Source organism: Dicentrarchus labrax, unplaced genomic scaffold, assembly GCF_905237075.1.
Source record: "Dicentrarchus labrax unplaced genomic scaffold, dlabrax2021, whole genome shotgun sequence".
NCBI classification, from domain to species: domain Eukaryota; kingdom Metazoa; phylum Chordata; class Actinopteri; family Moronidae; genus Dicentrarchus; species Dicentrarchus labrax.
The window spans coordinates 3702736-3720460 of NW_026136712.1; the positions used below are offsets into that span (position 1 = coordinate 3702736).

Below are 17725 nucleotides of genomic sequence, written 5' to 3' on the forward strand. Positions count from 1 at the left end.
AACCACCAGCAGACCAAAATGATTACCCTTCATCAAACTCCTGGTAAGCAAACAAGCCAATCCTCAAATTGTCTTATAACAACATTACTGGGATTTGTTACTGTACAGGGATTACTGATCTTCAAATTTCTCATTACTGAAAAGTAATCACATTACTGTAACATGTAATGTGTAATTTGTTATTGCCCAACACTGATATTGTAAAAAAATTGATTTAAGGATGTTCCAATTGTGCAGGAGAAACTATGGTGGCCAGAAAACACGGGAAAGCCCCTATATAGAGCAAGTATGTCTTTTCTAACATCGCAGACTCTGTAAAAGAGGACTCACTCCCTTTGTAGATAAAAACGAAAAAACACTTATGAGACTATACACTAATGAGAACATACCTCTGAATATTATATTCCATTTCTGCCAATAGATCCTCTTAAATGTTACACACTGCACCTTTAACAATGCAGAGACAAACACAAACAATGCTGATAAATACCATAACAATACCATAAATCGAAAGGCACATTTGAGATTTCTTCCAGTAATATTTTATTTTATGGATCATGTGAAAGATTTGGGTTACTTATGAAAAAAACAAAACATAATACAAACCAGTTTCACAGATTTAATGAAATTTCTTCATATGAGCTTTAACAAGCTCTGGCCGACTGAAGGCCATTTCACAGACTGAACATTTGTGGGGTTTCTCTCCTGTGTGGGTTATTTGGTGCCGCTTCAATATACCTGTGGTTTTAAAATATTTGTCACATGTCAGACATTTATACGGCTTTTCCCCTGTATGCATCCTCATGTGTGCAGTGAGGTAATAAGACTGCACAAACCCCTTGCCACATTCTTGACACTTGAATGGCCTCTCCCCGGTGTGATAGCGAGTGTGTATCTTCAGTTCCGACGCCGATCTAAAACTCTTGCCGCATTCACTGCACGAGTATGGTCTTTCCTCCGTGTGGGTCAGATCGTGTCTCGTCAACGAGCTCGCACTTCGGAACAGTTTGCCGCAGTGGGAGCACGGGTAGCGCACGCCGGTGTGTAGTTTCGCCACGTGGAGGTCCAAGCTTCTTTTAAGCGCGTAAGCTTTCCCGCAGTGCTCACAGCAGAAGCGCTTGTCCTTGGCACTGCTGTGACAACACAATCTGTGGATTCTGAGGGCGGCGTTGGACTTGCAGCCCTTCCCGCAATCCCAGCAGAGGAATGGAGCCTCTTTTGTATGAGTTCGGTCATGCAGCGTTAGGGCAGATGCGTAACTGAACGCTTTGGGGCACTTGGGGCATTTAAAAGGGAGCTCGCCTGTGTGGAACCTCTCGTGCCTGATCAGACCTCTTAGATCCGTGTAAGTTCGTTCACACAAGGTGCAGGGAAAAGGTCCCCTGAAATCATGGACTTCAACATAGTGCTGGTTGAGGTCTATGAAATCTTTGAAACTCTCACCACACTTAGTGCACGGACGAGGCTTGTGTCTCAGATTATGCGTTTTAAGTCTTGCCGTGTCTGGGAATGACCTGTTGCATTCCACACAATACAGTGAAGTATCAGCAGGGTTGCGTTTATGTGTTTTTTTCGACTTAATACCCTTTGATTTCTTGTCTCTCCGATTGTCCTGATGAGGTTTGGGGCTTTGCTCCTTTATGTCTCCTAACTGGACTTTGCTGCTGAATGGTTTGAGATCTTGCTCAGTAGGAAGAGGGACTACCTTTCCAGAATGAACCTCTGCTTGTTTCTGATTGGCTAGACATTCCTTTTCATGAGTCCTAACAGCCAACGGTAGAGTTTGGAGCTGGCCACCAACCTCCCCCTTCTTTGGATCTTGAGTGTTTTTGTCTTCAAGTACCTCAGAGGACCAGTTCTGAGGCTGTGGCACAGTGATTCGACACACATTTAACTTGTGTCTCTTCAGGTCGTACTGGAACTGAAAGCATTTTTTACACTGCGAACATTGGAAAGGCCGCTCTCCTGTGTGGGTCCTCTGATGCCTTCTCATATCTGACGCACGACTGTATGTCTTACCACATGTGGGACAAGTCTTGCTGGTTGACGGAACTCGAGGACCCCTCTTTGACTGCTCATATTTGGGCGTTATTGAAGCGTTTTTCATCTTCATACCTCGATACTGTCTGACCGGTCTTTGGGATGCGATCACAACAGGTGCATACAGTACAGGTGACAGCACTACATTAGATACATTGATGTTTTTCACTTCTTCATCAATTATTGTACTGGTACTGACCTCCTTGCTCTCTTCTTTTGAGTGGTTTTTGGTCTCACTAGCGCTCATGACTTTGTAATCACTGTCATCTGTGGGTCTGACTAATGCCTTAACTTGCTTGTCCTCTCTGATATCCGTAGCTGAGTCTTCAATAAAAGGCTTATTGTCTGTGGTAACAGTTTCCTCAGCAGGAATTTCAACATTATAACCTACCTGGACCTCAACGGCACATGAGTCTACACTCATCTTATCCCCATCCAAAGACCCAACATTTGGAACAGAGTATGAGATCTCATCCTCTACTCCTTCCCTGTTATTGAAGGACTGATTCTTCAAACTGGTTTCTGCTTCTCTGCTTTTTGGTTCGTCACTCTCTGTCTTAACATAATCTGCACTTTTCCCCAGCATAGCAGTCTCCACTGTCAGTTCTTTGTTGAATGCATCCATGTAATCAGTTAACACATTCGCTTCTAGTGGTGTTTGTTCTTGTTCTGTCAAGACTGTTGTCAAAGGTGGCAGACAGAGAGCTGAACGAATGCTGGCACCAACTGTTGGGTTATCTGAAAATTTAAATACATACAGTTACCATTAGATAAACAGCCCGGTGCCTTCACTGATATAATAGTGTACCGTAAATCTGTAACATCATTATGTCGGTTTTCCATCATGAGTGTACAGCATGCTTACCATTTTCATTTAGTTGCCTCAGATCTTTCTGATATTCCAGAAGAGATTTAAGTTCCTGGGATTGACAGAAACACTTCACGCATTCGGACAGAACTGAAGGTTCATCGCTGAGCATACAGGCAACCTGCTCATGAGAAAGATCATATCAATGGAATAGTTGAACGTTTTGGGAAATATGCTTGCTTGTTTTCTTTCCAAGAGTGAAATGAGAAAATTGATATCAGTCTCATGTCATCTACGTTATAAACAGAGCTGGAGTCACAATATGGTTACCCTAACTGGCAGACTACAAAAAAAATCTATTTTTACTCAAGTCCTAGTACGATTGGAGTGTAGAGTTAGCCAAATAACACAAAATTCAGTTTTCCACCAGTAAAATGATCAACGTCATAACTTTTAGGTCTCAAAATGTTTTCACTTACTTGTTTAAGATTAGGTACAGTGAGTAACTTGTCAAGTTGCAAGAGGAAGATTTCCACAAGCATCTTTATATCTTTAGAGTATTTGTCTCCAAATCTTGCTGGGAAAACCTCCTGAAATTAAGCGAAAGATCTCAGTGAACATTGATTAAAGTTTTCAGCAGAAAAGATACAAATATCTAAAAGCTTCAAACAACCACAGATACAGACCTGGAAGAAGTGCTGCCTCTCCTCCTGGTCTTTAATTAGCGTGTGAATAAGACCAAGCAGGTTAGATGATGACGATCCATCCCCTGAATCACTTATCTGTGATAAAGGGCAAAGGTTATTAAGTTCTGGCTGCCAATTATTTGGAACCACACAGTGCATGAAATAAAGATAAATGTACCTCTGTGTTCCATAGCGAAGTGACTATATCCAGATGTGGCTGAATTGTCTCAAGGTCTATTGTCTGCTCTGGGCGACACAACTCCAGTGTCAGCTAAAACCAAGAAAAAATTTTAACTGTGGCAAATTTCAGCCTTACATGAAGAGCCAGCATTTTAAGTTGTAGTGTCAATGAAATACTGCACTTAATAGCTCAATATTCCTGCTTCCTCATACAGTACCTGGACACGGAGGCCAAGGCTCAGCAAACACCTCTGTCTCCGATTAAGAAGCTCCGGGACAATCTCTGTGACTGCTGTCACAAAGTCATCCAGCAGCCCGTAATTGGCCACAACTTTCTGCTGGACAGTTTCCCAGATTGCTGCAGAGACCAGCCGAAGTGGTGGGACCAGGAGGCGCACACAGGACAGGGGCAGAGGGGGCTCTAGATAATGAGAAACCTGAGTCGTTTACAGAGTAGTGATGCAGGTAATATAGAAAAGAAAATCACTTGGTGATCCAGGGTCAATGTACTTTGCAGGATTTTAGTTTTGAAATGAACAGAAAACGGCTCCTTTTTCAAAATGGAAAATGGGTCCTTTTCAGTTTTTTATTTGCAAGACAAAAAATAGAAAACGGGTTGTTTCCCGATTTTTGGTTCTCATTTCAAAACAAAATCTGTTGGCTGCAAAGTTCACTGACCATCCAGGAAAAACAAGCTTTGATAAATAGGCAAGCAGGAGAATTCTTCACAGCAACCTACCATAGCAGAGTAAACACAGGTGTTATCAATGATACTAATTATGAAACTGAGGTTAAACTGGTATTGTTTGTAACACTGTGTTTACCCTACTTTCATGTGAAAATGGCTGCTGTGAAAAAGGTCTATACACTAGTATTAAGAGAGGGAGGTCTTTCTGAGACCAGTCTTTTATGTGCAGATAATGTAGAAAATAACATTCAAAATTGTGATATTTTAACACCCAATGTAACACCCAATGTCAAGCATCATTTGGTCATTTTGGTATGAGTATTAGATTTTGGCAGATACATCACCAACAGCAATTTATTTTTGTTTGGTAGAAACTCAAAAGCTTGCTACAGCCTTCAATGTAATGTGGAAGAAAATCCTCCAAATGACACAAATCAGACTTTTTCTTAAAATAGATCTTGTTAATCTCAATATGCATGCCGAATTGTAGAGCCGTTGTAGACAGTCCTGTAGTTTTATCTCAAGGGTCGTATATATCTCAAAAATGCAATGATGCCTTAATTTGACGGATTCAGAACAGAGTTCGGCATGTCATGTTTAAATCAGCTCTAGAACGCTGGGTGACGTTAGAGCGAACCGTAACAGCGTCCTGCCACAGGCCTGCGCAACACAAAACCAAAGCTAATAGCAACAACTGACCCATGCACTCAACCCGGGAAGAGACATTATGTAATACATCGTTTAAATGTTAGGTTTTTCGTTGAATACGATACACGTGGGCTATAAAACATTGAACATTTCCCACGCAATGTAAAGTCTGCGGGATGTTTGAGAGGTTATGGAACGAGGCCACAGCGATGATGTCACACGATATATATATAAAAAAAAAAGAATAATTTCGGTGAAACAAAAGTGCTACCTGTCTTCTGAGAAATGTGGGGCATGTTTCGGCTTCACCAGTTACTCTCCTCGGCAAAATAAATGGCAATAAACAAACGACGAAGTTGCCGTTCACGCCAAGCAGCGGAGAAGCATTTGGACAATTCCGCGGACACATTTAGCGGTAACTCAGGAAGCGCACACAATGCGGATGTCAAATTGTGTTGTTATAATGGGCAGAGAGCACACAGGGCAAACACCAGCTGTAAGAAAATAAAAGACAATGGATTCACAATACTAAGATGGCGAATAAATAGCAGCTGGCTTTCTTAAACCCGCCGCACCCTCAGGTTGGTTTGTTTGTTGTGTTGGAACTGGAGACATGCACTGGCGTGTTGGTTTACAATTGGCTGCCATTAGCTTCTTCTTTATCATCATCTCATATTAACGGACCCCTCAGTGCTAGCCACTGGCCAGTCTGTCCGCGACCGCAACCGCTGTCTGTCCTTCCGCTTTCCTACTCAGGGTTGTTGTCATTATGTGTCATCTACAGCTGAGGACACTGGTTTTTGTAGCGTGGGTGCTGGGCTACATCGCCTTTCTGCTCTCCGTCAGGAGGATGTGGACGGGGAAGTACGTCCGGAGTCCACTCGTCCGGTCCCTGTTTGTGAACATGGTGAGCGAGAACGAAGCGGCCGCGGCTGAGACGCAAGAGGTATGAATTCTGAATCCGTTATGAATCATTATCAGTCCTGTAGATGAACTTGTGGGCCGTTTTGAGACACTAACCGCAGTCAATGCACAGGTGAGGACTAGACTCATATGTGTGCACCGTCTCCAATTAGCAAGCTACAGAAGTTAGATTAGTCTCATTTTTAAATGGACTTTGGCAAACAGAGAGGGGTTGATCACTGCCCGGCTTTATTATTATTAATATTTATTTAACACCTTCGGGTAGTTGTGTCTATTAGCTGTTTTGAGAGTTCTTCTGTAATTTTAACACATTTTAGTTGAGTTGAGTCTCATTTGAACATGAACCCTGGATGAATGGACTTCTGATAAACAAATCCCAGATTTTTCCAGTCATAATGCAGTCCTGGTAAAACCACCATTAAAGGACAGCTCATTTGAAGAGTTTCAGGGCTACAGATACTCACAGATAATAAATAAATAAATTAATAAACTGACATTCAATCATAGCCATGTCTTTGAAAACTGCAAGAAAGGGTAGAATAGCCTAAATATATCAAGTACAGCTTTCATGCCATGTGTACATATTAACAGTAGTTTTAAAGGTACAAGGTGCTGAGGATCCAATCCAGGTTTCCTGCTGTAAAAGGTTCTTCAACTCTCTTTAATTTTAACCGTTCTTTACCCTTTCCTTCTTGGCTGTGGCTCCAGTGGTACCAGTGCTGTCCTGACCTGCTCGGAGAATCAGTGCAACCCCTGTTCGTCCAAAGCCATCTGGACTCTGGCACCAAGGCTTTTCTCAAGCGGAGCGTGGAGAAGTCTGGCTGGCTGTTCACCCAGCTCTACCACTCTTTCGTATCAACGGTCCTCGGCCCTCTGGTCTCCCGCACTTCCATCAACGGGTGAGTAGTGCAGAGACATATCTGTCTCCGTCTCGCCTGTAGCGTATCTCCCTCTGACGTGTTCCCTGTCTCAGGTTTCTGGGTCGGGGCTCCATGTTTGTGTTTTCCGCGGAGCAGTTCCAGCAGCTGCTCCGGATCGGCCCAGAGTGGAGGGCTGAGAGGCTACTGGACCTCGGAGCTGGGGATGGAGGCGTCACAGAGGTGATGGGGGCCCATTTCAGAGAGGTCTATGCAACTGAGGTCTCATTACCGATGAAATGGCATCTTCAAAGGAGGAATTACAAGTGAGAAATGTATTATGCTGGATTTACAATGTGAGAAATGATGGTATGCAATGTACAAAACAGGCAGACTGCAAAAATGATCATTTCTAGCAGCTTAAAAGTAACGTATTACCGTCTGAAAATCTTGTGTTCTGTCATGCTCAGGGTGCTAGGGATAGATGAGTGGCAGCAGACTGGTTTCCAGTACGATGTAGTCAGCTGTCTGAACCTGCTGGACCGCTGTGACGATCCTCTGCACCTCCTGCGGGACATCCAGCGATCGCTGGTTCCCAACACCGGGAGACTCATCCTGGCTGCGGTGCTTCCCTTCCAGCCTTACGTGGAAATCGGTCAGTCGGGCATACTGCCATACTTTACATGATTTCATTTTAAACTTCCTCTGTGATCCAAATAAAAACATTCTGTCTGTTTTTGTTCTTAGGAGGAAGATGGCAGCGTCCCAAAGAACACCTGAAAGTAAAAGGAAAAACATGGGAGGAACAAGTAACCGAACTGTCCAATGAGGTTTTCCGAAGGGCGGGGTTTGAAGTGGAGGCTGTGACCCGGTTGCCATACCTCTGTGAAGGGGACATGTATAACGATTACTACGTTCTCGATGATGCAGTTTTTGTTCTCAAGGCCTCAGAGGATAGTTCAGAGCCTGCACACTGAATACCAAATGCATCATGGGACTGTCGGAGGCCCATATTTTACTGTGTCTTGTTTGTTTACTCCGGGCAGGATTTTAATGCAATTCTCATAAGCTTCATTCATAAAACACAGTATTTCTGACTTGTTTAGAAGTGGTGAGTCAGGTGTGAAGCTCAGGTACTGTAGTTCCTACATTTACCAGCCATTGTGCGTGATACCTCCTACTTTTTAAGCAAAAAATAACTGGATAGCAGTTTGCCTGTATTGAAACTCCACTGAAGATCAAATCTTCTAAGACATATCACCATGTTGTAGGTGTTTGTTATGTAGTCTGTTGTTTGTGGGGAATGTTTACTGTTAGTTTGATCATTCTGTAATATCAGTGGGAGAAATCATGGTTGATTTTTTTGTTGAATTTGTAATTTGTTCTGTGCCTAATGCAAAGCACCAGTGTACGCACACACTTGATTTAATCCCTCTGAATTGGGGTTGTTGTATTTTAAAGGTGCTATCAGTGATATTCTTTTGTTACAATAAGTGTTAAATAGCTCCACATTCCGACAGCCATCACTGTGTCCAGTCAGTATCATGGGTCTCCCAGTCCCTACTTTCTGCAGGAAATGGAGAATATATTTTCTATCACCTGTTCCCACTTCATCCAATCAAGAGAGAGAACTCCACAAAGAGGCGGTCCTAAAGGGCAGGCAGCAGAATTTCCGTGTGGTGACGTTGGCAGGAGGGAGGGCACTGCTAACTGCAAGAACGAACAAAAAGTCAGCCAAAATGCGAATTTCACTTACAGCACCTTTTAATTTAAAAGAAAATCTGTTATCAGTGATGATAAAAGTAATACGAGGCCTTCTTAAAGCTAGCCTATGAAACTTATGTGAAACAACGGCTACAAGTGACTTTTATTGATTCATGTTTAAAGTTTATTATTGAAGAATGTTTAAAGCTGCATTTATTGATATTTGTGCCACTAGGGGGCAGCGTAGCAAGCTGAAAACATACTAGACATATCATGCAATGAAGTTGTTACGGCAAACTTGTTAGCAAACAGAAGCAGGAGCAACATTAGCATTAATGTGGAGCCGTGTTTCTTGCAGCCTGTCTTCAAATCCTGAGAAAAATGTCTGGCTCTTTTGCTGCTAACATTCTGCCCTACGTTCACATGCTAGTTGCTAACTTTATCTCCAGTGTGTTCGTCTATTTGAGCCATTGTTAAACTGAAAAACACTGATTAGTGCAGCTTTAATGCTAAAACATAGTTTAACTGAGTAGAGAAAAAGCCATAAAGCTGCCAAACTGATACTCGGCAATATCTAGCTACGGTTTTCTAACATTAGCCACCGTATGCTGCTGGGCATACCAGACCAAGTACGGCTGTAGCCTCAAAACTCCCCCGTGCATTGAATTAAGGAAGTGTGCGTTTTATTGTTTTTGAATTCAACTTTTTATTTGTAAGAGGAAGGTTGCGTTATTTGTACTTTCTAAAGTTACATGGTCTCATGTCAATGTACTGCACAACGGACTATTCAAAATGTGCCACAACAAATGCAATATTTGTATTGAGTGTATTGAGAGTATAATCTGGGTTCCAGAATAAAAAAAAATATACATTATTTTCTGCACTTCTCAGGTGATAGAATAAATGAATGTATGTCATGTGTAATGAGTTGAGGTTATCTTATATAAGAACTTCAATGGAGCTCAACCCAACTTGCAACTGGAAAAACTCGATGGTGTGTATTCTGTGAGTGTTTCCTGCTGCTGATAGGAGTTTCTTTTGCTATACAAATGAAACATTTGCAAAATAAACCACAAACCAATGAGTCGGAAGTAAACTAGTGGTTCCCTGACAAAGCATTTCTACACGTTTGTGATAAACCATGAGTTATGTTTTAGTTGGATGAAAGTATTACTCTGTTCATGTGACGTGTGAAGTATTTTCTCTACATAGCTGGGTTGAAGTTCCTGGTACATTTCCTTGTACATGGCAACTAGAAGCTGAAAGAAGAAAGTCGGATTTCCGATCTTATCCACAGAGCTTGAAGGCAGCATTCGTATAGTATAATTTATGCAAATTAAGCATCTCGCTGTTCTGATTGGCTGAGCGTCCGGCCGTTTCCCGTCTTGCATTGGATACCGTTGTCTTGGCCACGTCCCCAAGCCACGTCGCGCTTTGCTCGCCATTTTCCCATCTTCTGAAGCCAGAATCATTCTATTCTAGTATCACGGTGTCATTCAGCACTGTCAGCTCATAAATTACTTGTTACCGGGGACGAGTTGAGCTCTTTATAGAGGCTTTAATCGCTTTGCTTCTGCTGGCGCTCCCACAAACATGAACATTTTCAGGCTAACCGGCGATCTCTCCCACCTAGCAGCCATCATCATCCTGCTGCTAAAAATATGGAAAACCAGGTCTTGTGCCGGTGAGTAGTCGTACACCTTTACTTACAGGTTGCATGAGCCCCCTGACTTGCACAAAATGTGCCCTGTTCTGTAATTCTCCAGTGGAACCGGACGGAAAGGGTCTCTACTGTGTAACTTCTGTAGTTGGAGCTCATTAGCCTCTTCTTGGCTAACGTGAGCTAGCTGGCTAGTAGCTAGTTGTTCATTGCTGAGACTGTCACTGGGACAATATGGCTAACGTTATATGCGACGTGAAACTGAATCAATGAAAGAGAAGTAAAGTCCGGCTAGCAGCAGTTGTCTTGCTAGTGAACAAGCCTTGACAGTGCAGTGGGTCCCGCAGTAACGCAACGTTGGGGACAAGGGGACCTGAGGGCCACAGCTGTTAGTTTGACATATTGGGGCCTCGTCATTTGAGTTGTTGGAGGAAACTGTGGTAAATCCACGACTCACGCTGCCCACCTGTTTATCCCCGTACGTTAACGTTAGCTACGTTAGCCAAGTGTGACCTTTCTGACGTGGCAGCAGTGAGTACTCACAAGTTGGAGATGTAAAGTCAGTGAGTGCATTCATGCCTTTGCATTTGCCATGGGGAGAGTGGATTGCTGTATTATCACGATGGAACTTTGCTGTGTTTCCCTGCTCTTCCAGGGGTCAAAGGTCTGGGCTGTATCACTGCAAGACAGGCGGTCATCAGAGTTATGTCATTACTGCTGTTTGCTTGAGATTAAACCGACAACTCAAGTCAATCATGTTCAAGCTTTAAGATTCTGAACAGTTGCATATCAGTATCAGAGTTTACCCGTCTGCAGCTGTATAGCTGATGTGTTATAACTCCCAGTGCTGGGCTAAGGATAGGATAATGATAACGTAGTGATCACTGATCATACGATCATAGATTTCCATTTGGTTCATTGTATTGCAAATAACATGTTTGGACTCTCTAACCTGCAAAGATAAGCAAATGTTTTTGACCACACTGTCTGTTTCAACTGATTTCACCATTGAACTAGTAACCTCTATATCCACAGGTTCCCTTAAAAAAATCATGCAAGTTTGAGAGTTGCTGTGTGAGGAGAAAGTTAATAAACTGTGCAAAGCGGCTACGGCAAATTTTTAATCATTGGGGCTTTCTTGCAAAATTGGCTTTGAATTTTATACACTAAGTTGTTTCTCTCCTTGTAAAAAACATTATGTCTGTTTCTCCCAGCATGTTGGCTACTTCCATTGTAGAATATAAAAATAGCTTACAGTACAGTTAGGTTGTGCAAGCCAACTGCAGGAAATTACCATTGGAGAATGAATGAATAAAAAGAGATAAAGTGGGTGGGCATATTTTGTTAGAAAGTAGAAGAGGGAGCTGTGGAGCAGTGTGTGTGTGTGAGGTCTGTGGTTTACTGTGAGTAACTGTAGGTTATTGTATTTGGAAAGAGATGTTGGTGTTTGCTTTAAATGCAATTCCTTTAAGTTTTAGCACAATAAACCAATGCAGTTTTGGATCCTGTAGTAGGGTGAGCTATAGCTGCAGAGGGACAGATGCCCTCTAGATATGAGTACATTCTGTCAACTGTCTGTTTAATTGCTGAGAAGTGAGATATTTCTGGAATGTAAAAATGTTTGAATGTCCTCTGCTGTCTCCTCACAGGTATCTCTGGGAAGAGTCAGGTCCTGTTTGCATTAGTGTTCACCACCCGCTACCTGGACCTGCTGACCTCCTTCATCTCTCTCTACAACACCACAATGAAGGTGAAACACGTTGCTCCTCGTTCTCACATCCTGTAGCCTTTTTTTCCCCCGCGCACTAAGCACACAGTGTTGAGGCTCAACCAGTACGCCGGTGTCGACACGCCTCTGTTTGCTGATGGCTGACGTTGCCCAGCATGATGTGTCACTACTGCTTGATTGTATTCATGACACACCAGTGAATATTCATGTTTCTGTTTCTGACTGTGTTGTCTGTGTCTTTCAGATCATCTACATCGGATGTGCGTACGCCACTGTGTACCTGATCTACCTGAAATTCAAGGCCACTTACGACGGGAACCACGACACATTCAGGGTGGAGTTCCTGGTCGTCCCTGTCGGCGGCCTGGCTTTCCTGGTTAACCATGACTTCTCTCCCCTGGAGGTCAGAAATACTGCCCAAACACACCCCCTTTCAAACAGCAGAAATGCTTATGGTTCTGAAGGTGCTCTTGACCTCTGTTTACATCAGACAGCTGTCAGAGACTCCAGTCATACAGGTCTACATGTGTCATTACCTAATGTAGTTATGTTTCACTTCTCTCCTTCCGTATATGCACGTGTGTGTGTCTCTCTCTCTCTCTCTCTCTCTCTCTCTCTCTCTCTCTTCAGAAGTGTTAAATTCTTCATTAAAGGGACAGTTCACCCCAAGATCAAAAATGCACATTTTCTCTTCCCTGTAGTGCTGTATGTCACTTTAGATTGTTTTGGTGTGAGTTGCTGAGTTTTGGAGGTATCCGCCATAGTGATGTCTGCTTCTCTCCAATATAATGGAACCAGATGGCACTCGGCTTGTGGTGCTCAAAGCACTATTTTCTTTCTACGTATCACCACGCAGAAGGGAGCGTGCGTCTACTCACGGACGAAAGGCTCATGCTCATGACAGCACAGGATGTAAACGGTAATGGCGTCCTCCTCGGCCGAGCTAGCCCACCTAACACCGCTGAGATAGCTTAAGTTCAGCTACGGTTGGCAGGTGTAGTTCAGTAGGAAGAAAATAGTTCCTGCTCACAACAAGGTCGGTGAATCATCTTGAGTAACCGGGTCATGATTTCTGGAAAGGGATGTTGCTGTTGAGTTTGAGTCAAATGTGTTTTTTGGAGCTTTGAACACCACAAGCTGAGTGCCATCTGGTTCCATTACATCTACAGCCAATATCTCCTAAACTCAGTGACTCACACCGAAACAATCTAGATGGATAAACAGCACTGCAGGTAAGAGGAAAAATATGGTTTATTTCTGGTTTACATCAGTTTGATCAGGTCAAATATCATAACAGTATTCCATGTCATCTATTATTATAGTTTCACTCTAAACAGGTCAAACACTAGCAGACTGCAGTCATGTTGTCACTTGGTTCTGTCAGCTTTGCATCAGTTACACATTGGCATTTAGAAGGTGTCAATATTTACCAACACATCTCTGCATAAGTACTAGTTTATGTGTCAGTCCCCACCTAGGAAACACTTGAATTATAACTAGGACTTGGACTTCGAGACCGCTGTTGTGGCTTATGCACGTGTCTTTAAGGCTCAACCCGACCTGTTGTATTTTTTTTTTTAGGGGAGCTATGCTTGCTCTGCTAACTGCAAGAACAGACAGGAAGTTAGCTCAAATGCTGATTTAGCTTACAGCACCTTTTTAAATGTGTTTTTAAGTAGCAGCCAACTATCTGCTCACAACTATACCATGTCATACTGATAAAGTGGAATTTCATGTGTCAAGCAGTCCTAATCCAGAGCAGAATTCTGTACAGGTGTGAACACAGCTTCATACAAGCTCATAAAGCCCTTCCCAAATGACTGAGGCTCCTACAACACATAGGCACTCTGTCTCACTGTGTTTTTTTGCCTACCTGCTGTTATTTTTCCACCAACACTCCCTCTTCCTCTTTGTTTGGCCCAGATTCTGTGGACGTTCTCCATCTACTTGGAGTCGGTGGCCATCTTGCCCCAGCTTTTCATGATCAGCAAGACTGGTGAGGCCGAGACCATCACCACCCACTACCTGTTCTTCCTGGGACTCTACAGAGCCCTCTACCTCATCAACTGGATATGGAGGTTCTACTTTGAGGGATTCTTCGACATGATCGCCATTGTCGCTGGGGTGGTGCAGACCATCCTCTACTGCGACTTCTTCTATTTGTATGTAACAAAAGGTGAGTGCCACTGCAGATTTCTTTCATTTTATTAAACAGATAAACGGTGAGAGTGTTTTCTTTTGCTCTGTTAGTTGGTTGGGTATCAAGAAGTTAGAATCAATGTAGGTTTACGCAATCAATAGAATTATTAGTTACTTAGTTAGCAATAAACCAGCTTTTGCTAGTTTTACTGTGGATGAATCTCAAACTGGAGACAGAAAACACACAGTCAAACATTATCATAATCTTTTAATATATCTCCAGACCCACCAGGCATCAATAAATATTTTATGTAAAGACATACTATGAAGGATTTTTACATTGCTGTTTGTAAACGCACCATTCACAGTTGGCTGGCTGGCTGGCTCAACTGAGAGCAATGATGGTAGAACAGGGTAGAGGGTGAATGGGAGTGAGGAAGCGCCGCTACGAAGAACAAAGTGGATCAGAGAAATAAAGCATTATTATCAGATTGTTTGGCAGCGGTTACGTCTAATGCACCTCCACAGTGTCCGCACAGTCCTGGAGAAGGTGCACATTGCTGGATTCTGTGCCGAAGCTGCACTGATCGGTCAAACAGACACCCAGACCTGCAGCCCTGTATACATTCATAGTCTCGCATAGACCGATCTCCACAATTCGTTTTAGCGCTCTGCTAGCACTGGAGAGCAGAGAGAGAGAGAGAGAGACGCCTGTGTGCTGCCCAAAGGTTGACGCCCAGAAACATCCTGAACACAGTCGAATAAGAAAATCCAGGGCTGCAGGGTCTGCTGATACAGACACTGCCACACCCTTCTAAACAGTCTATACATTGTTTTTTTTAGGAACAATGGACTATACACTTCTCACACCATACTTGCATTGCACTTCTCTTTCTCATGTATATCACTGACACTTTCTGGACGCTTTTTTAGTATGGACAGGGTATTATGTCTGCAGTTGGACGGATGCAGACTTAATCAGAGGATGGGAATAGAAATTTAGAAACTCTTTCCTGGTCGAAATCTGAAACATAAACCAAATTCAAAAGAGCTTTGTAAAGGTTTAATTTACTACCATGTTTTCTAATTCATCCATTTAATTCAGATTGTTTCACTTAAACATTTGTTGCTGTTGTTAAAGCTGCAGTAGGTCACTTTGCTTGAAATAACTTTTTGTCATATTTGTATTCCTAATGGTATTTGCAAGAATCACTAGGAGCAGCTTTAAGCTAGTTTAAGCATCAGTTTTAGATTGTGTCTCTAAATATCCTGCGCTGGCTCCAGTGTTGGATTAACATTTAACAGTCTGAGAAGAAAACGTTCTTTGCTCAACGCTCATAGACAAAGCATTGTCTTGCATTAAAAGGTCATTAGCTTAAAAAGTTTGGAAGCAGCACATAAAACCACATCTATCTGCATGCAGTGAGAAAATATGCCAGTCTTTAGTGAAGCCACCCGCAGTAATATGAAACAATGCATGTGTGAATGTGAATGTGTGATATGGTCAGTGTTAAACATAAAGGCATCCTGTCTTGTTTCAGTACTGAAAGGAAAGAAGTTGAGTCTGCCAGCTTAAGTGCCAAAGAGGAGTGTTTCGCAGACTCATAGAGGGGGATCGAAGGGGAGGAGGAGTGGTAGTGAACACCTCTGACAAGCCCCCCCACCCCACACCCTCCACCACCGCTTTCCTCCTCTTCCCCTCCCGCCAGCGTAAGATGCCTGAGACAGAGAGCGAGTGGGAGCTGCTGACTGCACTTTCTTCTGATCCAGAATCAGTGGAATCAGAACACCTGCAGAGGCTGGTCCATGGCCTTCGGATTTCTGTTTGACGCATCTTGCCTTAACTTTTTTTATTACTGTATAAAGGAAGAAAAAAAAAAACAAAAGCGAGAAAAGTTTTCTACAGAAAAATGTGTACTCCTGAAGATTTGACACATTGGTAAATAAGAGCTGAAGATGTAAAATTGCCTCTGATTTGGCACTGTATGATATTGAAGCGGACCTCTTGTGGTGGGATATTATTGACTCAAGCGTTTGTAATTATTTGCAATTGAAATAAATGTGCATTGTTTTTCCTGAATCAATTTGGGGAGGAATTTGTTAAATCCTCGTAGGTTTGGTGGTCAAATTATTCATGTTTTGCTCTTCTATTTTTGACCACTATGCATTCCCATGTATAAAGAATCTTTTTTTTTTGTTTGTTTCCCAAGCCCTTGTTAAAATATAAATTAAATTTAGAAGCTGTGATTTAACATTCTCTTTAAAAAAAAAAAAAAAAAGAACTCGCACGTAACTCTCGAGGTGTGTTTTTGTTAGAATCCCTTCAAAATGGAGAGGCATGGGTTGCTTCTGTGTTATTTTACTTCTCCATGTTGAACAGAATGCTCATTAGGAAACAACACATAATGCAAGCAAAGGGTTAAAAGGACGCCAGTGCATTCTTATCACTGTAAATTGCTTTATTCATTTGAATAGCCAATGAGAACAGTATATCATCTGTAAGTATACATCATTGCCCAGCCCATTCATTTCAGATGGCTCCTTTTTTAAACGTTTGAGATCAGTGAATTCACTAGTATTGTGCTGTATGTGAATAATCATGACAGAAATGGAAGTCTTTCATTTTTCCTTTTTAGGTGCCGATGTATTTATTTTTAACTTTCTTCCTGGTTTCCAATAAACAGAGTCCGTGGAATTGTCCACCTATTGTGCATCATTTTAACAGCAGGGATTAAATCTCCCCATCTGAGATGAGCACAATCCTACGAACGCTGTCACACCGAGTCTTAAATACTTCTACAAACATATCTGCTTCCAGTTAAGTTTTACTGCAGATCATTCCAGGCTTCCTTTTCATTACTTACCAGAGATTTTGCATGATGTTGCCACCACAAATAAAGACTCTATGGGAATATTTTGTCTCGGTGCTGTGGTTACAATGAGCCTAAAGGAGTACTCCACTGATTTAGCGTTGCAATCCTACAGCACTGTCGGACTCACAAGATTTTTTCTAAAAGAACCAGAGCTGGGGTCTTTATTCCACATGTTGTGTGTCAAAACTGCCTACATTACCCACCATGCCACTCAACCACTGACAGCTGCCGTGTTATGCTAGTAGTGGCTAATTGGGCCTCTTGCCTCAATCAGAGATGAGGAGTGGGCTACAGATGTTTGGTAAGCTTGCTTCTTTCCACACTAACAGATTTATAAACTCGTAGTCTTCAACCGAAAATGACTCAAGTGACATCACTTGAGGCAATTTATCAGTGGAGTTCCCTTTTAAAGGTCCAGTGTGTAACATTTAGGAGATTTACTGTCAGAAATGTAATATAATATTCATAGGTATGTTTTCATTAGTCTATAATCACCACGTTTCTACAGTAGCATAGAACGGACAAACTAAACACTGCCTCTAGATAGGACTTTTCGTGTTTTTTGTACAGTTCTCGTAAATGCTTGGAAGGCAAAGGGTATTCAGTTGTTTGCAATCTGCAACTTCACCACTAGATGCCACTAAATCCTACACACTGGACCTTTAAGGAAACATTGCAGCTGCAAAAATGCAATTCTGAACAATCCTTTAGTGTTTACATTGCAGCTTTAACTTAGTTTTACATTTTGTGAACAGGGATATGCAGCTTGACATGCACTCTTATAATTAA

General features: G+C 42.3%; 3 protein-coding genes across 4 annotated transcripts; 2 read left to right on the top strand and 1 right to left on the bottom strand.

Annotated features, from left to right (window-relative positions):
* Window positions 1-519: 519 nt before the first annotated feature.
* LOC127372873 (zinc finger protein 91-like) lies at window positions 520-5462 on the bottom strand. The gene is made up of 7 exons (XM_051416775.1): window positions 5322-5462; window positions 3933-4135; window positions 3713-3805; window positions 3535-3630; window positions 3328-3438; window positions 2906-3029; window positions 520-2778 (listed from the first exon to the last, which is right to left on the bottom strand). Exons 1-7 carry the CDS (start codon window positions 5344-5346, stop codon window positions 620-622), a joined length of 2811 nt encoding a protein of 936 aa, XP_051272735.1. The 5' UTR covers window positions 5347-5462; the 3' UTR covers window positions 520-619.
* On the top strand, window positions 4063-9409 carry mettl9 (methyltransferase like 9). 2 transcript variants are annotated; one of them, XM_051416834.1, is made up of 6 exons: window positions 4063-4179; window positions 5835-5996; window positions 6683-6873; window positions 6948-7157; window positions 7302-7486; window positions 7579-9409. In XM_051416834.1, the coding sequence occupies exons 1-6, from the start codon at window positions 4174-4176 to the stop codon at window positions 7806-7808; spliced, it is 984 nt and encodes a 327-aa protein (XP_051272794.1). In that variant the 5' UTR covers window positions 4063-4173; the 3' UTR covers window positions 7809-9409. The 2 variants fall into 2 exon arrangements, with proteins under 2 accessions (XP_051272794.1, XP_051272792.1); XM_051416832.1 differs by lacking the exon at window positions 4063-4179 and having other exon boundaries at window positions 5820-5996.
* Window positions 9410-9951: 542 nt separating this feature from the next.
* Window positions 9952-16977, top strand: kdelr2b (KDEL endoplasmic reticulum protein retention receptor 2b). Its single transcript, XM_051416853.1, has 5 exons — window positions 9952-10219; window positions 11845-11945; window positions 12169-12327; window positions 13848-14100; window positions 15605-16977. Exons 1-5 carry the CDS (start codon window positions 10129-10131, stop codon window positions 15637-15639), a joined length of 639 nt encoding a protein of 212 aa, XP_051272813.1. The 5' UTR covers window positions 9952-10128; the 3' UTR covers window positions 15640-16977.
* The last annotated feature ends 748 nt before the right edge of the window (window positions 16978-17725 follow it).